The sequence below is a fragment of the Archocentrus centrarchus genome, chromosome 2 (genome assembly GCF_007364275.1).
Source record: "Archocentrus centrarchus isolate MPI-CPG fArcCen1 chromosome 2, fArcCen1, whole genome shotgun sequence".
NCBI classification, from domain to species: domain Eukaryota; kingdom Metazoa; phylum Chordata; class Actinopteri; order Cichliformes; family Cichlidae; genus Archocentrus; species Archocentrus centrarchus.
In genome coordinates this window covers 6,468,769-6,489,697 of record NC_044347.1, presented here as the reverse complement: position 1 = coordinate 6,489,697, position 20,929 = coordinate 6,468,769, and the positions used below count along the sequence as shown (strand labels likewise).

The 20,929-nt window shown below is 42.5% G+C and overlaps 2 protein-coding genes across 2 annotated transcripts in view; both read right to left on the bottom strand.

Annotated features, from left to right (window-relative positions):
- LOC115798423 (NLR family CARD domain-containing protein 3-like) overlaps window positions 1–4,825 on the bottom strand; it is a 64,729-nt gene extending 59,904 nt beyond the window's left edge. The window contains exons 1-2 of the mRNA XM_030755276.1: window positions 4,556–4,825; window positions 4,385–4,497 (exon numbers count right to left, since the gene is read on the bottom strand). Of these exons, the coding sequence (XP_030611136.1) occupies window positions 4,385–4,497; window positions 4,556–4,825 (383 nt within the window). The remainder of the gene's footprint in view (window positions 1–4,384; window positions 4,498–4,555) is intronic.
- Window positions 4,826–15,272: 10,447 nt separating this feature from the next.
- Window positions 15,273–20,929, bottom strand: part of LOC115798416 (NLR family CARD domain-containing protein 3-like) — a gene marked incomplete at its 3' end in the record, with an annotated part of 189,410 nt that continues 183,753 nt past the window's right edge. The window contains exons 14-15 of the mRNA XM_030755267.1: window positions 16,059–16,232; window positions 15,273–15,429 (exon numbers count right to left, since the gene is read on the bottom strand). Of these exons, the coding sequence (XP_030611127.1) occupies window positions 15,273–15,429; window positions 16,059–16,232 (331 nt within the window). The remainder of the gene's footprint in view (window positions 15,430–16,058; window positions 16,233–20,929) is intronic.

The following is a 20,929-nucleotide window of genomic DNA, read 5'->3' as shown; positions in this document are numbered from 1 at the left end:
GCTTTATTTGTCACAACAGGGATTTTCAGCAGACGAGGGTCAAAGGTGAGACTGACACAGGGAGCAGGTGCCTCGAGGCAGGAGGTCTCTGTGGCAGAAGAGAGACGTGTTAGTCCAGAAGCTCCAAGGAAAGCAAATCCACAGAAAAGGAGTCTGAAGATCAGAGCAGTGAGTAGTGCTCGGTTACTCGGCCAAATGAGCCAGTGTGTCCTAGGGAGGGGTCGCTGCTTAGTTAGTCCATGGGGGGAGTATTTTCAGGAGGCAGGCAGGGAAGCTGAATGCAGACCAGAGAGTGTAGATGAAGAGGAGCAGACTCAGCAGGTGAGTTATGCAGGTGAGCGGTCGTCCTTTGGAGACTGCAAACAGGGAAACATTAGTGATGTTCCATCTGATACTAAAGCCTCGAGGTCTGTGTGGAGCAAAGGGGGCGTTTTCACATCAAGTCTTTGTGGAGGTCCGAATCGTTTTTCACAATTTCACGTGATAAAAGCCAAACGAGGCGCCGTTTCCTGAAATCACGTGACTGCTTCTTCACACCTGAACTCAAAGATTAAGAAGTGTGGCCCAATGTTTTTGTTTAGAGCAAGAACAAATCTAATGCTGAGTGAGTCCATTGTGAAGAGTTTCAGTGCTTCCAGCTGCAAAGAATGCTGAAAGGAGGAAAACAGCTGTTTGCCCTCATCCAGATGTGAGTGGATGTTTGTGCAGATGTGTAACAGCAGTTTGTTGGAATCAGACAGTCAGAGACAAGAGTGTTATTTACAGGGAGAGAAGAAGAAGGATCTCTATCTGTGTCCAACAACAAGAGTTGATGAAGGTGAACAACTGTTGAACAACTGTGCTGTGAAAATGTTCACGTCTGTCAGATCCAAGAATGACATTCAGATCACGAGCTCGGCTCTTAGAGCTGTTTTTACCTGCAGCTGTTTCTCCACATCTGCAACAAGAGTTTCACTCAATCAGACAAAAGGATGAAGCAGAGAGAGAAAATAGATCTTCTAGACATCTATATCTATGTGTGCGATTGTTTTAGAAGAACTCTGAATAAGGGAATCGTTACATTTCAGACAGCAACAATGAAAGTGGAATAGAGGAAACTACTCTGAGAGGTGGCTTCATGTTTCTGCAGCTTATTTTAGTCTGTTTGTCATCTCTCTATTTCAAACAGTCACAACAACTTTATTCATTAATAACTGCATTGTAAAACGTTTCAGCTGTTTCTGATGACAAAGATAAACTGAGGAAAGTGGAAGTTTTTCAGCTGGGTGAGTTCATCAGCCTCCATATACTAAAAGTGTGCGAGCAGGAAAACTGCACAGGTTTGTACTGTGTAAAGGGAAATGCTACTAAAAATCTCTGCTGTCTGCAGGAGACGGGGAGGAGGAGCCCCTGGAACTGGGCTCCATACAGAGGTCAGAGGGCGCTGTTTCATTGATGCTCCACAAGCTTTGACTTGGACTCAGGCTGAGGTCATACAGATGTTTGACTGCAGCTGTTAATGCTTCCAAGGCTCTGTGCTGTGTGTGTGTGTGTGTGTGTGTGTGTGTGTGTGTGTGTGTGTGTGTGTGTGTGTGTGTGTGTGTGTGTGTGTGTGTGTGTGTGTGTGTGTGTGGTCTGCATCAGTCCTGCTGACTCTCTCTATGGGAGCAAATCTTCATCTATACACAGTTTGGGAGAATCCATTGAAATTCAAACCCTCCTAAAAAGTCACACTCACAGGTTTCCATTAACATGGATCGGAGGCTCTGATGCAGCAGAGCTATAAATGTCAGCTAGAACCTGACAACTACTTCAAAAGCTCTTTCATCAAATTGTGACATCATGATTTTCTGATGTTTCCAGGAAGGTTCTTGGTTCTGGAGTGACGGCACATTTACGCCTTTTTCTACCTGCTGTCCTGGAGAGCCAAACAACCATGGTGGCGAGCAGCACTGCATCCAAATGAATCATTGAGGTCAAAGAGCACATCTGTATTTGCTGATTAAAGACATGAAAGAAGTGGAAAACATAGATGCCGATGTTTGATGTAGAGATAAAAAGTGCTGGGATGATGCTGAGTGTCGTCCACTCGTCCATCCGTCTGTGTGATGGTGATCTGGTGATTCCTCAGCTGAGCCAGTGACAGGAAGAAGCTTCCAGCAGCTCATTGCTTCCATGTTAGTGTGTGAATCATCAGCCTCATATAGAACTTTATTTCTTCTCCATCACTGGAACTCTTCTTAAGGAAGAACTGATTCTGATTTCTCTGTGAGTGCAGAGGTTACCTGTAATCTCTACTAACTGCTGCATTCTTTCATTCTGACAGATATATCATGCAGAGGGAAAGAGCTTTAGAAAGAAATGATATACATACGGTATATCTCTGCACAACAACAAAAGCTTCACTACATCAAATGTTGAAGAAACATCTGGATAAACTGTGAGCTCATCACACTCTCATTACGCTCTCTTGATGCTCACATTTACAACAAGGCAAACCCAACACGACCTTTCCTGCACGACCACTAGAGGGCGCTTCATGTTGAAACGTAGGTGTTGGTGGTAAGAAGGTGCTGTACAAACGACCTATGAGGTTGTTTAGGGCGTTTTCTCCCCTGCAGTTCGTTCACTCTGCTCTGAATCAGCTGATGAGTTTGTAAACTTGTAGCTTTTTCCTGTGGTTTGGTTTCTTTCCACTCAGAAAAAACTCCAAGCCAACTCCAAGTGAACCAATCTCACATCTGCAGAAGCGAACCGCACCAAGGGGGAACCGAACCAGAGTCAGACTGAAACGGACTAAAGAGCGCAGGTGTGAAAAGAGCCTTAAATGAGGAGAGTCTCACACAGGAGGATGAACTGCTGCTTGGCTCAGTGTGTGTTTGATTCCCGCTGGAAGAAAGATGTTTAACAGAGACACAGACACAGAGATAAACAGGCTCTGACTCAGTGACACATTCAGAAAAACACTGAGAGAAGAAATGATGGGAATCATAACGAGTGGATATTAATACTAACAGTCATTTCTATAATGTTGTGTAGCGGGGAATTCTTAGTGGAAACTGCTCCTCTCCTGAGTGCTGCTTGTGAATGCAGCATGAACCCAGAGTCCTCTAGCTCTCTAATCAGAGCTGATTATAGGGCTCACCTGGAGTCCATGGTTCAGGCTCTCCTGGCTTTTTGCTCTGATCTTGGTTGCAGATGGCAGTGATGCTCACAGGTATGTGGGAAATGGATTCAGTGTGTTTAGATGAGCTGTTAGAGCACATTTAGTGCTTTCTTTTCTCTTCTAGTCTGATCCTGCTGTTTGTGGAGCGCATTCATTTCCTTTGGTGCTTGTTTGGCTGCCCAGTGCCTGATGGTGGTGAGCAGGATCACAGCATTAAGTGTGTAGTGTGGCATTATAGTAGGGTGGAGCACAGATAATCACTGTTTCTCCTTTTTATAACTCTGTCCTGCTGCTGTGCTGTTCAGGCCTGTTTTATTGTGTTTGAGCTTGATTACATATTTTAATATGTGAACAAGTGTTTCTATTTAGCTGAGCTGCCCTGTTTTTGGTGTCTGTGGTTATGAATCTGTTTGTGGTTAGTGTCTGTAGACTGCAGGGTCATTTTTGATCTGAAGTTTGAAGCTGATTAAATGTAAGGGTTCAGCAAAACAGTATCAAGGAGCACCAAGTCTAGAAAAAAAATCCAGACCCTGGTCCTATCGGGTTCTCAGGCTGTTTATCTCCCTGATGTTCCTTCCTGAGTGAGCAGGGTAAGATGACCCTCTCAACAGGAACTGTGGTTCTGCTCTCTGAGAATATTTAAGCTCTGGGCAGAACCTCTATCACCTTTGTCCCCAAAGTGGAACAGAAAGGTCACCTCTGTCCTTCCAGGCTCGCTAAGGTCACCACTTTAAGACACTTCCTCCCACAGAGCAACAACTGAGCAGAGGGAATAACTCAACACATGAAAAAAGCCATTTAGAGTTAATTCCTCTTTTATTTATTAATAAAGAAAATAACATGATTACAATGATAAAGCACTTAATGTTAAGGAGACCTGACAGTCACAGGTACAATATTCCAACAGGGAAAAAGAATAAATCCAGAAGAACTCCTGTCCTAACTAACACACTTCTCTGGCTGACTACTACACACACACACACATATGTTCCCCAACCACCATCTTCAGCATCAGTTGTCTTTTATAGAGTGGTTACCTCCTCCTTTTGCATCAACACATGCGTAAAAAGATTATATGGGATATATGTATATAAAAATGTAATTAATTTTATCACATATTACAGAAACAAAAACATGAAACTGTGTAAGGACATAGTTGCCTGGAATATAGGCCTGCCAGACTCTGCATCCCACAGACTTTTTGGAGCCTCATTGTTTGAGCGATTTACTCCTGCTAACATCAACAGACCTGTGCAGGCTTGGAGGTCGACCAGGTCGATTTCTCTCCAGGTGTCCCCAAACACACGCTTCCCCTCCAGGTTTGTCACCTCCAGTAAAATTCCCTCAGTGGACTCTGGTAAAAAGAGTTGGAAGCTGGATTTGATGTCATCCACATGAGATGTCACATACCATGTTGGCCCTGGAGTCATCTTTATAACACCAGAGCAAGTGTCCACTCTTGGACTGGAATGTCCACTCAGGTGCCTGTTCTTCAGGTGTCTCTCCCTCTCCATCTGTTGACCGGTCAGTCTCTTCAAAGTCTGGATCAAAATCTGTGTCTTTCACTTCTGAGACATCTTCCTCTGTCTCTGGTTCAATTTCAGGGCCCTCTTCATCATGTCCAAAAACCTGGACCAGAACATCTTTGACAGAGAACTGCTTGGTCAGTGACCTACTCATTGTGCTCAGAGTAAAAGGAGTGAAAGGCAAACATCAAGCTATATACATATGGGGGTCTGTGTGAAGATGATACATTGATAAGTCTGGAAGGTGTGGCTTATGTGGGGGACAGACACAAAAGAGTGGGAGAGAGACATTGTTCAGTCTGAAGTGAGTGAGTGACTTGGGGTGGTGTGTGTGGGGATGTATTCTGTCTGATGGATGAACATAGTCTGCAGTAAAATAAATGTCAGGATGAACTCTGGCTGCTCACCAAACTTGTGTTCATTGGACAATAATGTGTGAACGTCTCTGAGCAGTTTGTAAATTGATGTTTTGGGTCAGTGCAGCTCAGTGATTCCTCTCTGATATCACAGTTTGTCTCATCTGCAGCAAACTAACTGCAGCTGACATGAACTGAATCATCTGAGCTGAACTGAGCTTCAGAGAAACACAACATCCTGATATTCACTGTGAAGCTTTGAGTGGAAAAAGACAGAAAAACAACATGTGGATCCTGGAATAATGGCAGCTTCCATCTTTAAAGGACTGAAGAGGAAGAAGTTTACAAGGAATCATTGAGAACAGTTTCAAACATCAACTGATTGAATCCATGAATCTGAAAACGTGTTTGTGAGTGAAAGAGACAGACATGTACAGACTGAACTATCTGTTCAACAGTCAGAGTTTCTCTGACAGGAGGACACTCTTTACACTCAACTCAGCACAGAGACACTGAGGCTCTATCCCAGAGTCTAAATCCAGGATAAAGAGGTTCAGTGAATGTGGTGTTGTAGGTGTGGAGGTGGATCAGGGTGTCAGAGGAGACTCTGTAGAAGGACAGAGTGCCAGCAGGACAGTCCACATACACTGCTACTCTGTTAGACACAGAGGAGGAGGAGGAGATAGAGGATGTTCTTCTGTTGTTGTGCCAAACAGAGTAACCATGATCAGAGCAGTACAGACTCCAGGACTGATCATTCCCTCCAAGCACACAGTCATCTCTGTTTCCTTTCCTGCTGATTCTTCTGTAACTCACTGATATTTGAACCTCTCCTCTCCACTCGACCTCCCAGTAACAGCGACCAGTCAGACCATCTCTACACAGCAGCTGAGGCCGATCAAACCTGTCTGGATGATCAGGATATGACTGAACCTCCTCCACATGTGTCACCTTCCTGTTGTTTTCAGACAGTTGTATTTTTGTGTTCACTGTGTTTGTGTCGATTGTGAGTTGACAGGAATCTGATGGAGAGAACAAACACAATCCAGCTGCAGTTATTGATCCATCATCTGTTCATTGATTGACACTTTGATGATGACTCCTGACATCAGAGATGTGAATGAGTGATGTGACAGTTTGAAGATGGTTGAATGTGTGCTGCTTTGTTTTCATCAATCACATTAAAAACACACTTACACTTCCTCAGACCTGGGATCAGCCATCGGACTCCGGCAGGCTCCACCCTGAAAGGAGGAGGGGGGTCAGAGTCTCTGTCAGCATGCACACATGGACATTACATCGCTCTCAGACACACACTGTTACACACTGATAAAGGAACAGTCCAACATTTTCACATGCTCTTCAATCCATTTGTTGATCAAATTGGTGAAAATTTAAACTGATCCTGGATCTGTCAGGTTTTTCAAGCAGTTGTTGGGTTGACTGTCACAGCAATAAATCCATACAGTCAAAGTATGGCTGCACTGTTAGTGATCAGTGCACTGATGATAACATGAGCTTTTCACATGGAGAGAACATTGTGTGATCTTGCAGCTCTTCTCAGTTATTACTTTAACAGAGGTTCTGCTTCAGAAGACAGATGTGGGATTTTCCTGCTGCTGCCTGGAATCTTTTATAGAGCTCTGAGGAAGAGATCCCCTCAATATGACTATGAAATTAGCTGATTCATATTTTCAGGACAGATACAGGTCATCTACCAATCAGAAGGTTGGTGGTTTGATCCCTGGCTGCTCCTGTCTACATGTCAAAGTATCCTCGGGTAAGATACTGAATCTTTCTCCTGATGTGTTCAATGTTAGATGGAAAACACTGAGATGTAGCAGAACATGCTAGTATGAATGAAGACATGTTGTACTGAAGTGTCTGTTGCTCTGTATGGTTTTTATCACTCAGAGTAATTATATGTGAAGGCCAGGATCAGAGACCTCCTCATTTCCATATTAGTGTTGGACAGATGAGACTAATATACATCTCACTTCCTCTGGGACTGGCATCAGCCACTGCTATAGGTGAAGACACATGTAATTGGAAGTAGATGTTATGAACATGTGCAACAGAAAAACAGGATGTTCATTGCTATATAAACGGGTGCCTTCTGTGCATCAGGGAGAAGACAAGTGGCCGTCTCTCCCAAACACAGCTGGGAGTGTTCAGCAGAGAGTTTCTTCAATACATCTGTACAGCATCGATCTCAAGACACAACAGTATAAAACGCTTTGAGGGCACAAGCAGAGTAGAAAAGTGCCATCTAAGAACTCGTCCATTTACAAAGACATTATTCCCTCCGTGCTTCCTGTCTCATTGTTGTCTGCACCTGGATCTTGTTTTCCCCAGCTGTGTCTACTTCCCTGATTGCCCTTGTGTGTATTTATATTGTTGTCTTCTCCTCAGTTTTTGTATCACTGTTTGTTGTTTCCTCTGTTTGTGTGTTCTGGACTTTGTTACAGGAAGTATGTAAAACTCAGTTTCAAATTAACCCGAGTTGATGATCAGCTGATCAGAGGTGGTTCAGTCAATTTTGAGTTTGTTCACCCTGAGTTAATCACACATGTGATTGAGGAAAGAAAGCCATCATCAGTGGAGTTCTGATCACTAGTGATGGTAATAATAAGGCCCCGTGAATGTGTCGAATCTTTCCGGCCAAATGTTTCACCAAAAGCCTGATCACACGACGCCCCGTTTAGCAGCTCATTTAGGAGTGCTGACACCTGCTGGTCATTTGATGTACAGCAGTCCTGCTGTGTCATTGGCTGGCAGATCTTTTAGCATAATTATGCAATTCTGTCAAAATCTCCATTGGAGGTTTTGTAAAGCCAGACTAAATAAATCTATGCTGATTGTGGTGTATTAATAAAATATAAGATAAAGCTTTAATGATCCCATGCCTTGGACATTTGCATATTACATTTGCATATACAGCAGCTAATCATAGACAGAATAAAAGTTTGATATAAAATATATTTGTTTTATGATTTCTGCTGCCATCACTCATATACAACATGAATTTTCAAATGAAGCTGGAATACCAATTTTATCTTTCATTTTTAATCTAATTATTCAGATACAACCTGGCAGAGACAAAAACTGAGGAACAGATCAGACGCAGTTCACTGATGGACCTGTGATATTAGTGACCCAGACAGAAACAGACCCAGGGGCAGATCAGCCCTCATAAATATTTTTAATAAAAACTGTTTCTGCAGCAGTTTATGACCATTTTATGTTAGAATAATTAGTCAGCAAAAATTTAATCTGTTGGACTAAAGAAGCTTCAATTTTATAGAGAAAATTTCATCATTTATGTCATTGAAACGCTCAATGACATTTACAGAAAAATTCTGCTTTATATTCCCAATTTAACCTTTTCTAATCTGATCCAAGATCAGCTTCACTGATGGATGAGCAGCAGAGATGTTTCACTGAGTTACTCTTAAAGGTCAGAGTTCAGTAATAACATATGACTGAAAAAAATGTAGGGCAGCTTTCCAAGTCTTTAATAAATGTAAAATTGTTATAAACTCTAAATATTTCAGCACAGTTTTGGGAGGATGAACCATTTTAAACTAGAAAAAGCATTTCCTGAAGAAAATGAACTGTGAATTCTGCAAGCTGAAAGATTGTAGCTGAAATGCTAAGAAATGCTTCAAAGAGCTGAAACTTTATTTGCTGAATGAGCTTCAACAGCTGAACTGCTGAACAGCTGAATAGCTGAAAGGCTTGGCTTTATTTTAAAGCCTAAATGGTGTCTCTAGAAGAGAAACAAGAGGAGGAAGAAGAAGAAGAAGAAGAAGTTTCTCCACAAAGTGCCCAGGTGGGCCTTTGCCTTAAGACGCAGTTCTTCGTAATTCAAGAGAATATCGTCTGTGTGTGATTAGGAACTAACGGAGCGCAGTGGTGATTTTTACACGTGGGGTGTGAATGAAGCACGCTTTCATTAAACTGTGGGTGACGTTCAGATAAGCTGGGTACTTCATCTGGGCTAGGATCAAACTGCTGACTGTCAGGGTGGAGGTGACGTGGGAAAGCACGTGACAGAGACTCAGAGATAAGCAAAATATAGTCAAAGTGAACTTTAAGCTGCAGTTTGAGTGAAAGGTTTCGAGTGCGTGCAGCCATAGACATACACACTTAGACCGCCGCCATACTGGATGTGGCAAAATCGGCAAACATAACATGACAGAGATGCTGTGCTCTGGTGCTGCGTGGCGTTGTTGGAACCATTTTACAGTCAAAATGGGATCACGTGGTTTTACCTTTCACAGGTAAGACTGAAGAATTGATTTGATCATATTTGGCCATTCTAGCATTTTGAAAACAGGATTTTCAGACGCTGCAGTGACACTATGGAGTCCTGCGGTGCACCTCCAAACAATGAAGTCAATCTACATTGGGCCGAACTAACTACTCTGATACAAATACAGACTGATTAAGGTCAAATCAGACCTGTTTGCTGCTGAGTATTTTTGCATTTGTGCTTCTTGGCCCTTGTTTTTGTGTAGTAGTAATAATAGGAGCATTTAATTTATGAAGCACTTTACAAAAATTGGATACAGCGCTTTTTTTGTTGTTTTACCTTTTAACCATAATTTTTTATTGTATGAAATAACATATGGATTTATAATTTTAGTATACAGTTTTACTGTTAAAAGAAAATAAAGTAGATCAGTTTGTATTGCAGTTTCTTATTTTAATTTTTTTTAATTTCATTTTTTTTCCTTAAAGATCGTCATTAATACTTAAATTGATAAAAATCGGTGAATATAAAAATGCCTTTTTAAATTCATAAACCTGCAGATGTTATATCTACATGTCAGGATCTGGTTATTGTAGACGTTTATCATCGCAGTAACAGTGTTACAAACATCAGTAGCTGTAAAGACTCATAAAAACATTAGAAATACAAATATGCTGCACCCTATAACATACGTGGATTTAACATTTTTAATTATCAGAGGGAGTTAAGGAAGTATTTTGTGCCTGGCAGTTTCCCAGTGTTTATTAGTGCATATTTGAATGTGTGAATGAAACGCACTAACTAAATAACTTTGTAGAAAGGTGCTTTATGAAGTTCAGTCCATTCACTTGGATTAGTTTATATCACAGATCTGCCACATCCAATATGGTGGACGCGCTGACGTGTCACAGCAACAGGCCGCCTGCTCAGTGCAGCTGCTTATCTATGTCTTTGGGTGCAAAGAGATGTTTTTAGCAGAGCGGCTCTGAGGCGTGTGACCAGGCCTTACCAGCAGGCTGATTTTCCATGATTTTTTTTCTCTCCAGTGCAGTGGAACTAGGAATGTGCAAATATTCACCCTCTAATTTCAGTGACTGAGAAGGGAGGAGTATTTCCTTCCAATTGCAGTTGGTCTTTGTTTCTTCCTGAAACTTCTCCCTTCTGCAGTACACTCGGCATGTGTGATGTAGATTATTAATGATGAAAACAAAAAGTGCAAACAAACATGGATTCCCTCCTCTGTGGGCAGATGTTTAGACTGTGGCCACAGTAACTTCAACCTATAAATCACTGACAGGACAACCTGTCTGTTACTCACCTGTCACACCTTTTCTCTTTTCTTTTAATTCATTACTTTTTTTGCTAATCCAATAATTAGTAAGAATAATGTTTGACACCAAGTGAAAACCACTGTGCTAGGCCAGGAAGTCCAGGAATTCTGGACTGGAATATCGGAAAATATTTGTGACAATTCAGAGATTTAAATTCAGTGCTTGTCATGTGTTTCTATTGCACACATTCTATTATTTAACTTGGAATATCTGAATTACTTCACTTATGGCTCAGATTCAATAAAGCAAAATAAAACTGACTAAACCTTTGGGTTTTTTCTCTTGTAGTATCAGAGGATTTGAGTTTTGGAGGCACGTACACGGGAAAAGAACCCATGGGTTCCCATGTGGAGCATGCGGCCCGTCCCGGGCAGCCGCCCTGGCCTCAGGTAACGAGTGTTCAGTCTTCTAGGCGAGCTCGTGGCATGGCGCTATAAATGAGTTTTAATTATTGGATCAAGATGTCATCGGTCTGCATAAATGGCAAACAGCAAAGGCTGCTAGTCTGTGTTACAGATACAGACAGAAATCTTAGCCAGTAATGAGAGACTAATACAGGAGAAATATTCTCTCCCCATGATCCCTGATAGATTCTGATTTGCTTTTATTAACGGGGCATCTTCCTCGCATGCAAAAGTTAGTCATGGAGATCCACAGGAGGTGGGTATCTGCAAATGTATGCCGTGTCTTCTAATATTACCTTAGGGAAGCATGAGTAATGCAAATGGGACTGGTCCCAGTACAGAACCCTGTGGAACTCCATGACTAACTGTGTGGGCTGTTCTTTGTTTATTCTCTCATGTCATTACTGTTCAGGTTAAGGAAGCAGAATGTGTGCACCCCCATGGTGGTCAAAATCTCAGTCCACAGTGGACACGAGGGCTTCAGGGACCGGGCCCCTCTGGCCTCAGCAGTCACAGAGAGATGGTACATGGCTCCTGATGTCCAGAGGATTGATATTTGGCGCTCTCCGTGGTACCAGCGCGGTTCTGTGGGCTGAGCATTTGGCGCTCTCCGTGGTACCAGTGCCTTTCTGTGGGCTGAACATTTGGCACTCTCCGTGGCACCAGCTCTGTGGGCTGGTACCATGGAGAGCGCAATTGGTGCTCTCCGTGGTACCAGCGCGGTTCTGTGGGCTGAGCATTTGGCGCTCTCTGTGGTACCAGCGCGGCTCTGTGGGCTGAACATTTGGCGCTGTCCGTGGCACCGGCGCGGCTCTGTGGGCTGGACATTTGGCGCTGTCCGTGGCACCGGTGCGGCTCTGTGGGCTGAGCATTTGGCGCTGTCCGTGGTACCGGCGCGGATCTGTGGGCTGAACATTTGGTGCTCTCCGTGGTACCAGCACGGCTCTGTGGGCTGAACATTTGGTGCTGTCCGTGGTACCGGCGCAGTTCTGTGGGCTGAGCATTTGGCGCTCTCCATGGTACCTCCGTGGTACCAGCGCGGTTCTGTGGGCTGAGCATTTGGCGCTCTCCATGGTACCTCCATGGTACCAGCGCGGTTCTGTGGGCTGAGCATTTGGCGCTGTCCGTGGAACCAGCGCGGTTCTGTGGGCTGAGCATTTGGCGCTGTCAGTGGTACCAGCGCGGCTCTGTGGGCTGAACATTTGGCGCTGTCCGTGGTACCTCCGTGGTACCAGCGCGACTCTGTGGGCTGAGCATTTGGCACTCTCCGTGGTACCAGCGCGGCTCTGTGGGCTGAGCACTTGCCGCTCTCCGTTGTACCTCCGCGGTACCAGCTTGGTTCTGTGGGCTGAGCATTTGGCGCTGTCCGTGGTACCAGCGTGGCTCTGTGGGCTGAACATTTGGCGCTGTCCGTGGTACCGGCGCGGTTCTGTGGGCTGAACATTTGTCGATGTCCGTGGTACCAGCGCGGCTCCATGGGCTGAGCATTTGGCGCTCTCCGTTGTACCTCCGTGGTACCAGCGCGGTTCTGTGGGCTGAACATTTGGCCCTGTCTGTGGTACCAGCGCGGCTCCGTGGGCTGAGCATTTGGCGCTCTCCGTGGTACCTCCGTGGTACCAGCGCGGTTCTGTGAAAGGCTTGGCTTTATTTTAAAGCCTAAAAGGTGTCTCTAGCTGAAATGCCAAGAAATGCTCCAAAGAGCTTAAATCTGGCTGAAAGAGTTTAAGCTGGTGAATGAATGCTCAATGGAAAATTTTTAAAATTTGGAGTAAAGTGGGACTTGAACCTGCTCTGTCTTCTTCTTGTGCATTGATGGTCCCGTTTTCTACCACTGAGCCAACAGTAGTGTCACACAAGCAATGAGGTTTGCAAGCATACATATTGGAGAGCTCTGCCAAGCTGAATGCTTGTAAATGCGCCAATTGAAAACACCTGCCAGGTGCACTGCTTACCTGCTGAGATGCATGCACTCTGTCAAATTTGCCTCGGTGCACCTGTCAAATAACTGCTTCTAAGTCAAAAACCATAGCTCCTATCAAAGTCATTTTTGAACTGTGAGCGTCACAAGGACCTGTTCTAAACAGTGGTGTAATTTTTATTTTCCTGGGCTCAAAAGTGTGGCCGTGGGAGCAGTTTAAAAAAGGTGCTCATTTCTGCTTTGGAGAAAATCAGCTCTCTGAAATTACTATGGAGGTTAATGAAGGAGTTGGAAGGTACTCCCTCTGTTTGAATGCTTACAGTTTAAAAAGTGTACATTTGACAGGGTTTAGAGACACATTGTTTGAAAGTAGAGAAGCAGCTCTACATTTTGAGCATAAAATGATGGCTGTAGCGCGAAGAGTGTGGACACAGTGGCAGTTTAAAAATAAATTTTCCACCTGAAATTTTTGAAGTCTCCCACTCTACTAATCAGGCTCCCACTCTAGCAAACGCAATACACAACCATTATAAACTCTGAAACGGCTGAAAAAACTCCTTCAACTTAAACACTCTCTGTGCTTAAACCGTAAAAGATTTTGAAACACCAAGTAATAGCTGAATAGCTGAAAGGCTTGGGTTCATTTTAAAGCTTAAATGGTTTTTCTAGCTGAAAGTATGCTGAAGTTATTAGCTTTTAAAGCCTGAAAGGATTTGAAAAGGATTTGAAACTTCCCCATTCATTTTGAATTGTAAAAAGGAAGATTATAAAAAGTTCAATATCTTAAAAAGTATAAAGGTTACAAAAAAGAAAAGTAATAGTATACATCTCCAGAACAAGCTGAACATTTTGATACCAGAACGGTGTCTGTAGGCCAAACGCTGCTTGAGTTTTTAGCAACCGAAGGTTTTTGGAGTACAAGAACAATACTGTGAATGCTTTGCAGCATTCACAGTAATAAAGAATGCAGATCATGTTGGGAAAATGAAGCCATCATGACAGATGTGTCCAGGAGGAGCTGGAAAATGAGCCTGAACTAATCTGGGCCTCATGTCTGGATCTGTGATCCTGATCTGTTCTGGATCCTCCTGCTGTGGAAGTGGACTCACGTTATGATCCCTTTAAATCCATTTAGTTCAGTTTTCAAGTCTTAGAATCATTTCAACCTCATCTTCACTCAAATATTCACATCATCTCCAAGATCCAGACATTTTTCCATCACTGTGACCTTTTACAACACCATCAATGATTGTTCATTGATCAGTGTGTTCTGCATCTAAAGCTTCATACAGATGAGTTTGATTTAAACAGTGATGCCGCAGTAACTACAGAAAATGATTCAGAGGAATCTGACAGCTACATCACTGCGTACAGAGTCACAGAGTTAGAAAGATGGAGTTTATTGGCATGTCCTGGGCCGTTTGCCCAGCGTTTTGTGTTTGGTTCATGTTTTCCGAGTCTGTCTTCCCAGCATGTTTTGATCCTTGTTCCCTTTGTCCCTGTCTTCCCCTGTATTTTAAGGTCTGCGTCTCTGTCCTGAGTCTGTGTGCCAGTTCCCCATGTTAAGTCGTCATGTACCTTGGTTTGTTACTTCCTGTGTTATTTTGGCAGTCTAGTTTCCCTGTGCTTTGTGTTTAGCTTTACTTCCCCTGTGTAATTAGTTTCATTTGCCTCACCTGTTGTTCCCTGCTGTTTTCTCTTGCCCTGATTACCCAGTGTGTATTTAAGCCCTCTGTTTCTATCTGTTCTTTGTCGCGTTGTTGATGTTTTGTGCTCGCATGTTCCAGTGTTCCCTGTGTTTTCCCTTCGTCACCCCTCTGTAGGATTTTGGTATTCATTCTCCTCCCAGCCTTAATAAACCTCTTTTAAGTTATGTTTACCTCTGGAGTCCTTCGTGTTTGCCCTTCCTCGCCCGTTTCCTCCCCGGTCATGACATTTATTCTGAGCTGATTATAAACCTTTCACAATCACTGCCTCACAATCTTTAACTGACTGATTAAGTGATTCAACCTTCTTGAAGGAAAAAAAAAATTTTCCCAGAGGTCATCTGTACAAACTTTGAGATTTCACTATAAACATTTTAAAGAGCGTTTCTGTAATCACTGTCCAAAGCAGGAGCATGGCAGTGCTGCTCAGTAGGTGGCTGCCATAAAACAAAACTATTAAATGTTTTTACAGAGCAAGTTTAACAGTGTTGCCCCAAGAAATATTGTGCACGATCTCTGTACAGAGATTCAATTTATCTGTGATTTGAACACTCACAGGATCAGAGTAAAGAACAGAAATAAGCTCCTCCTCTATCAGACACTGTCTGTGGCTGCAACAGGCCTCTCCATACCTGAGAGTTTCCAGTCTCAGCTGCTCCAGCAGCTTCACTCCTGCCTCTCCTGGATGGTTGTAGCTCAGGTCCAGCTCTCTCAGATGGGAGGGGTTGGAGCTCAAAGCTGAGACCAGAGACTTACAACCTTCTTCTGTGATCAGGCAGCCTGACAGCCTGCAGACACAGGATATGTTTTTAAATAAAAGTCATGCAGTTGACTAGACATAACAAAACACTCTCTGTACATTCTTTCGTTTATATCCTTTTATTTTTTCTTTTATACCAAAAACTAGTTGCAGTGTCTTTAATGCATAAAGTTTTGTGATTACAGATACAACTAAAAAAACCTTCATCAAGCAGACGTGAACCTGGTGGGAGCGTCCTCTAGTTTTGTAGGTATTTGGTCATAAAGTCATTCAGACTACGATGTTGACAAGATGATAACTAATTTAGATAAAGTATTTTATTTCAGTGCAAGAAATTATGAACATCTGAAGTAAATTTGATCCATCTAAACCATCTAAACTGTATTTCAGGTTATAATATTTCAGTGTAGCATGTAAAAAGAAATTATCTTCTGAGGCTAAATATTTTTAAATGTGTGAAACTGTGAAGTTTTTTTTCTAAATGAAAGGAAAAAAAATGTCTGACAGCTTCTCAGTGTTTTCACTGAAATTATAATGTACACTGAATTCACTGAAGGCTCTATCTTTACAGAAATTTAAATTTTAATAATACATGCTTTGACAAATCGCAAAACAGATTTTAAATGATCACAATTAGAACATGTTAAGGCTCCTGACCTCAGAGTTTCCAGTTTACATTGTTGACTTTCCAGTCCAGAACACAAAGCTTTCACTCCTGAATCTTGCAGGTCATTGTTACTCAGGTCTAGTTCTGTCAGACTAGAGGACTGGGAGCTGAGAACTGAGGACAGAGTTTCGCAGCTTCTTTCTGAGAGGTTACAGCCAGTCAATCTGATGAAACAATAAAATAAGTTATATTTTTCTTTTATACTGAAAAGGTTGTAGTGTATTTAATGCAAAACGCTTTATTATAACTCACAGAGCTTTGTTGGAGGCTTTGACCACTGGCAGCAGCCTCAGCAGAGCCTCCTCTGAAGCAGAGTATTTCTTCAGGGCAAACACATCCAGATCTTCTTCTGATGACAGTAAGATGAAGACCAGAGCTGACCACTGAGAAGGAGACAGTTTATCTGTGGAGAGACTTCCTGAACTCAGGGATTTTTGGATCTCCTCCACTAGAGAACGATCATTCAGTTCATTCAGACAGTGGAACAGGTTGATGCTTTTCTCTGCAGACAGATTCTCATTGAGCTTCTTCTTGATGTACTGGACTGTTTCCTGATTGGTCTGTGAGCTACTTCCTGTCTTGGTCAGAAGACCTCGTAGGAGAGTCTGATTGGTCTGCAGTGAAAGACCCAGGAGGAAGCGGAGGAACAAGTCCAGGTGTCCATTTGGACTCTGTAAGGCCTTGTTCACAGCACTCTGGTAGAGGTGTTGCTCTGCCTGGGAGGTTGATTTTTGTTCTTCCAGCAGATTGACTCCAGAGTTGACGAAGGTCAGATGGACATGAAGAGCAGCCAGAAACTCCTGAACACTCAGATGGATGAAGCAGAACACCTTGTCCTGGTACAGCCCTCTCTCCTCTATAAAGATCTGTGTGAACACTCCTGAGTACACTGAGGCTGCTCTGATATCGATGCCACACTCTGTGAGGTCTGATTCATAGAAGATCAGGTTTCCTTTCTGCAGCTCCTCAAAAGCCAGTTTTCCCAGAGACTCAATCATCTTCCTGCTCTCTGGACTCCAGTGTGGATCTGTCTCAGCTCCTCCATCATACTTGACCTTCTTCACTTTGGCCTGAACCACCAGGAAGTGGATGTACATCTCAGTCAGGGTCTTGGGCAGCTCTCCTCTCTCTCTGGTCTTCAGCACATCCTCCAGAACTGTAGCAGTGATCCAGCAGAAGACTGGGATGTGGCACATGATGTGGAGGCTTCGTGATGTCTTGATGTGGGTGAAAATTTTGCTAGCTAGCCTCTTGTCTCTGAATCTCTTCCTGAAGTACTCCTCCTTCTGTGGGTCAGTGAACCCTCTGACCTCTGTCACCATGTCAACAGACTGAGCAGGGATCTGATTGGCTGCTGCAGGTCGTGTGGTTATCCAGACATGAGCAGAGGGAAGCAGGTTCCCCCTGATGAGGTTTGTCAGCAGCACATCCACTGAGGTGGACTCTGTAACATCAGCCAGGATCTCAGTGTTGTGGAAGTCCAGAGGAAGTCGGCACTCATCCAGACCATCAAAGATGAACACAACCTGGAAGTCTTCAAAGCTGCAGATTCCTGCTTCTTTGGTTTCAGTAAAGAAGTGATGAACAAGTTCCACCAAACTGAACTTTTCCTCTTTCAGCACATTCAGCTCTCTGAAAGTGAATGGAAACATGAACTGGATGTCCTGGTTGGCTTTGTCTTCAGCCCAGTCCAGAGTGAACTTCTGTGTTAAGACTGTTTTCCCAATGCCAGCCACTCCCTTTGTCAGCACTGTTCTGATTGGTTCATCTCTTCCAGGTGAGCCTTTAAAGATGTCTTCTTGTCTGATTGTTGTTTCTGGTCTGTCTGGTTTCCTGGATGCTGTTTCAATCTGTCTGACCTCATGTTCATCATTGACCTCTGCAGTCCCTCCCTCTGTGATGTAGAGCTCTGTGTAGATCTGATTCAGAAGGGTTGGGTTTCCTGCTTTAGCGATCCCCTCAAACACACACTGGAACTTCTTCTTCAGAGCAGATTTATGTTTGCGCTGACATGTGACAGGAAATTCTTAAAAAAAAAAAAAAAAAAAAAAAAAAAATATATATATATATATATATATATATATTTTTTTTTTATATATATATATATATAATATACACTTAACTTTGACTGTACTGAAACAACTTCTTTTAATCTGGACGAGATTGCTCTGTATGACTATTTAAAACATTAGGAAGAGGACGTGCTTCATGGCTGTATCGCTGATAGAAATCTGGGTCATGAAAATCCAGCTTGGCCAAGAACAAATGACGAAGGCCAACTCACAGCACCCAGAATCTGTTTATGTTTAGATAAGTGGCAGCATAAAGATGTTATGGTTAGAGATCTACTTTGGCTCAGAGGCGGTGTTAATTTCGTTGACGAAATATTTTCATCATAGTTTTCATCAACGACCCTTTTTTTCATGATGATAACTAAATAAAAACTACTTAAAATGATAAAAACAATAACGAAATTAATTAACACTTTTGTCAACGAATGAAAACGAGATGAAAATGCTTGGCGGGGACGAAATCCAATCAGAACTTATTTAATTTTGTGACAGGGCGGGACAAGTTAGGAAAACATCCAATCAAACGCAAATGCACAAATTTGCTCTAAACCCGGGAAGGACAAACTAGCCTGTGATTCGTCTTTATTTCCAATAGAACTAAGTTATGTAAACAATGTCAGCAGGGAGAAAGAGAAGAGCCGATGTGTGGACACATTTGTCCTTTGATGTTGTGACCAACAAAACGATGTGTAAACCATGTGGGGCGACTATCTCGGGTAAAAACACGACAAATCTTAAACGACATCTGCAAACCAGTCACCCAGATCTCCATGCAAAGGTAAGCATTTTAATGTCTTGCAGGGTAAAGTGTTTTTCCCAGTTTAGCGTTTGTGTTTAGAGAAAATCTCCACACCGCGGTGGATTAGCCTTTCCTAATCTTAGTCCTGAACACTGCCCTGTACCTTTCAGAGCGTCCTGCTGTAAAACGCTCGGATTATCTCAGTAAGGTGGTGTTAAGGATCAGGTGTGTGGGAAGCAGGTGAAACGCTAATGTTAATATTATTAATAATATTGCATAACTTTAAAAAAAAAAAAGTATTTTGTGTAAGTGTGTATAATGACTAATTCAAGGGAACTGAAGAAAAAGCATTTAGATTTTAAACCCTTTATATTTTAGTCGACTAAATCGACTGTAGATTTAGTCGACTATATTCTTAAAATAATTTTGACTAAAAGTCGACTAAAACTAAATTACATTTTCGTCAAAAGACTATAACTAAAACGAAATCAAAATTCACACTGCTCAGAGGGAGAGCGAGTGCGCACACAGGCCTGTCTCTTCCTCTGAGTCTCCACATGCATGTGTGAAATCTTCTGATTCTTGAATATATTAAATGTCTTACTTTTTTAACTAAAGTGTTTCAGGTGTCTTCCTTCACAAACAGGCCTGTGACCTGTCACTAATGTGTTGGTCCATCTCTTGAGACGTTAGTAAATATTTTATTTTTGCAGCAGCTTAAAGAAATCCTCTTACTGCTCTGCAGACGGTCAGCCAGCTCCTCCTGCTTCAATCTCCTCAGGAAGTGCAGTGTGATCTTCACAAAAGCCTTTCTGCTTCTCTTCTGCTCTTTATCCTCACCCTCCAAGGCCGTGTCACCCTCCCCTTGACTCTCTAAGCATTCTGGGTAATCTGGACTCAGAACCTTCTGGATCTTCTTCAGTTCATTTTTCACAAAAGTGATGATGTTGTCCTCCAGCAGCTGGAACAGAAAACTATATGAACGACCCAATCAGACTGAATCATAGAGCCAAACATCAGATCACAATGAGAATCTACTGGTCTACATCAAAGATGTTTATGAAATAAATGCAGTCAAACTTCACTCATTTTAGGCCACTGAGATTAAAAATGATGCTGAGTTGTTGGTTGGTTCTAGTCTCCATGATATGCTTCAAGGTCTGTTTTAAAACCAAAACTTCTTCATTGAAACCAGAAACACTAAAACTTTCAGATCTTATGATATTATCTCTGTTTGACCTTTGACCTTTAATCTGACCTTGGATTTGACTTTCCAACTACAGAGTCGCCCCTCATTATATCACAGTTCACTTATTGCAGGTTCGCTGTACCGTGTTTTTTTTTTTTTAAATATATCTAATTCTGACTTAGAGAGTTTTTGCTATGTTGCCGGATTTTGCAGTATATAGGTATTTATATAACCCCCCATAACTATGTTCATCAATTGGACAAAGAGATCTTTAGCAGAAATAGAAGTATGTCCAAGGGCGACGATACTGCACCACCTGATAAAGTGGTGCCTTCAGAAGAGCTGTAATGCTCTTCTTGGCTGTGTAGTACTGCACATTCATCTCATCACCATCAGTACTGCACAGCCACATAATTCATCATCTTCTTCATTCAAGTTGTAGAAAGAGAGTTGGAAAGGTTTATAGGAGTGTGGGAAGGCTTTATAAAGCCTTAAAACATATAAAAATAATAAAATAATTATAACGCTGCTATTTGGATTTTCACCTACCATGATGGTCTCTGGAATGCAACCCCCTCAATAAGTGAGGGACCACTGTAGTAGAAAATTTGAAATGCTGCAACGTAAAATTACTCAGAAAATATGCCCAATTGACACCCACAATGTCCCTACTTGGTCGCACAATGTATCCAAACCTTCCATCACCTATCCAGTAGACCAACCCCATGGAGTAGAAATAAATAGATAAATAAATCTTGGACACTGTAACCAATCTGATATTGTAAATGTCACAGCTTACATTTTCTCTGTGAATGCCAAACTAATGCCAAAAGTCCTCATTGTCGGGGATTCAGCAGTAAA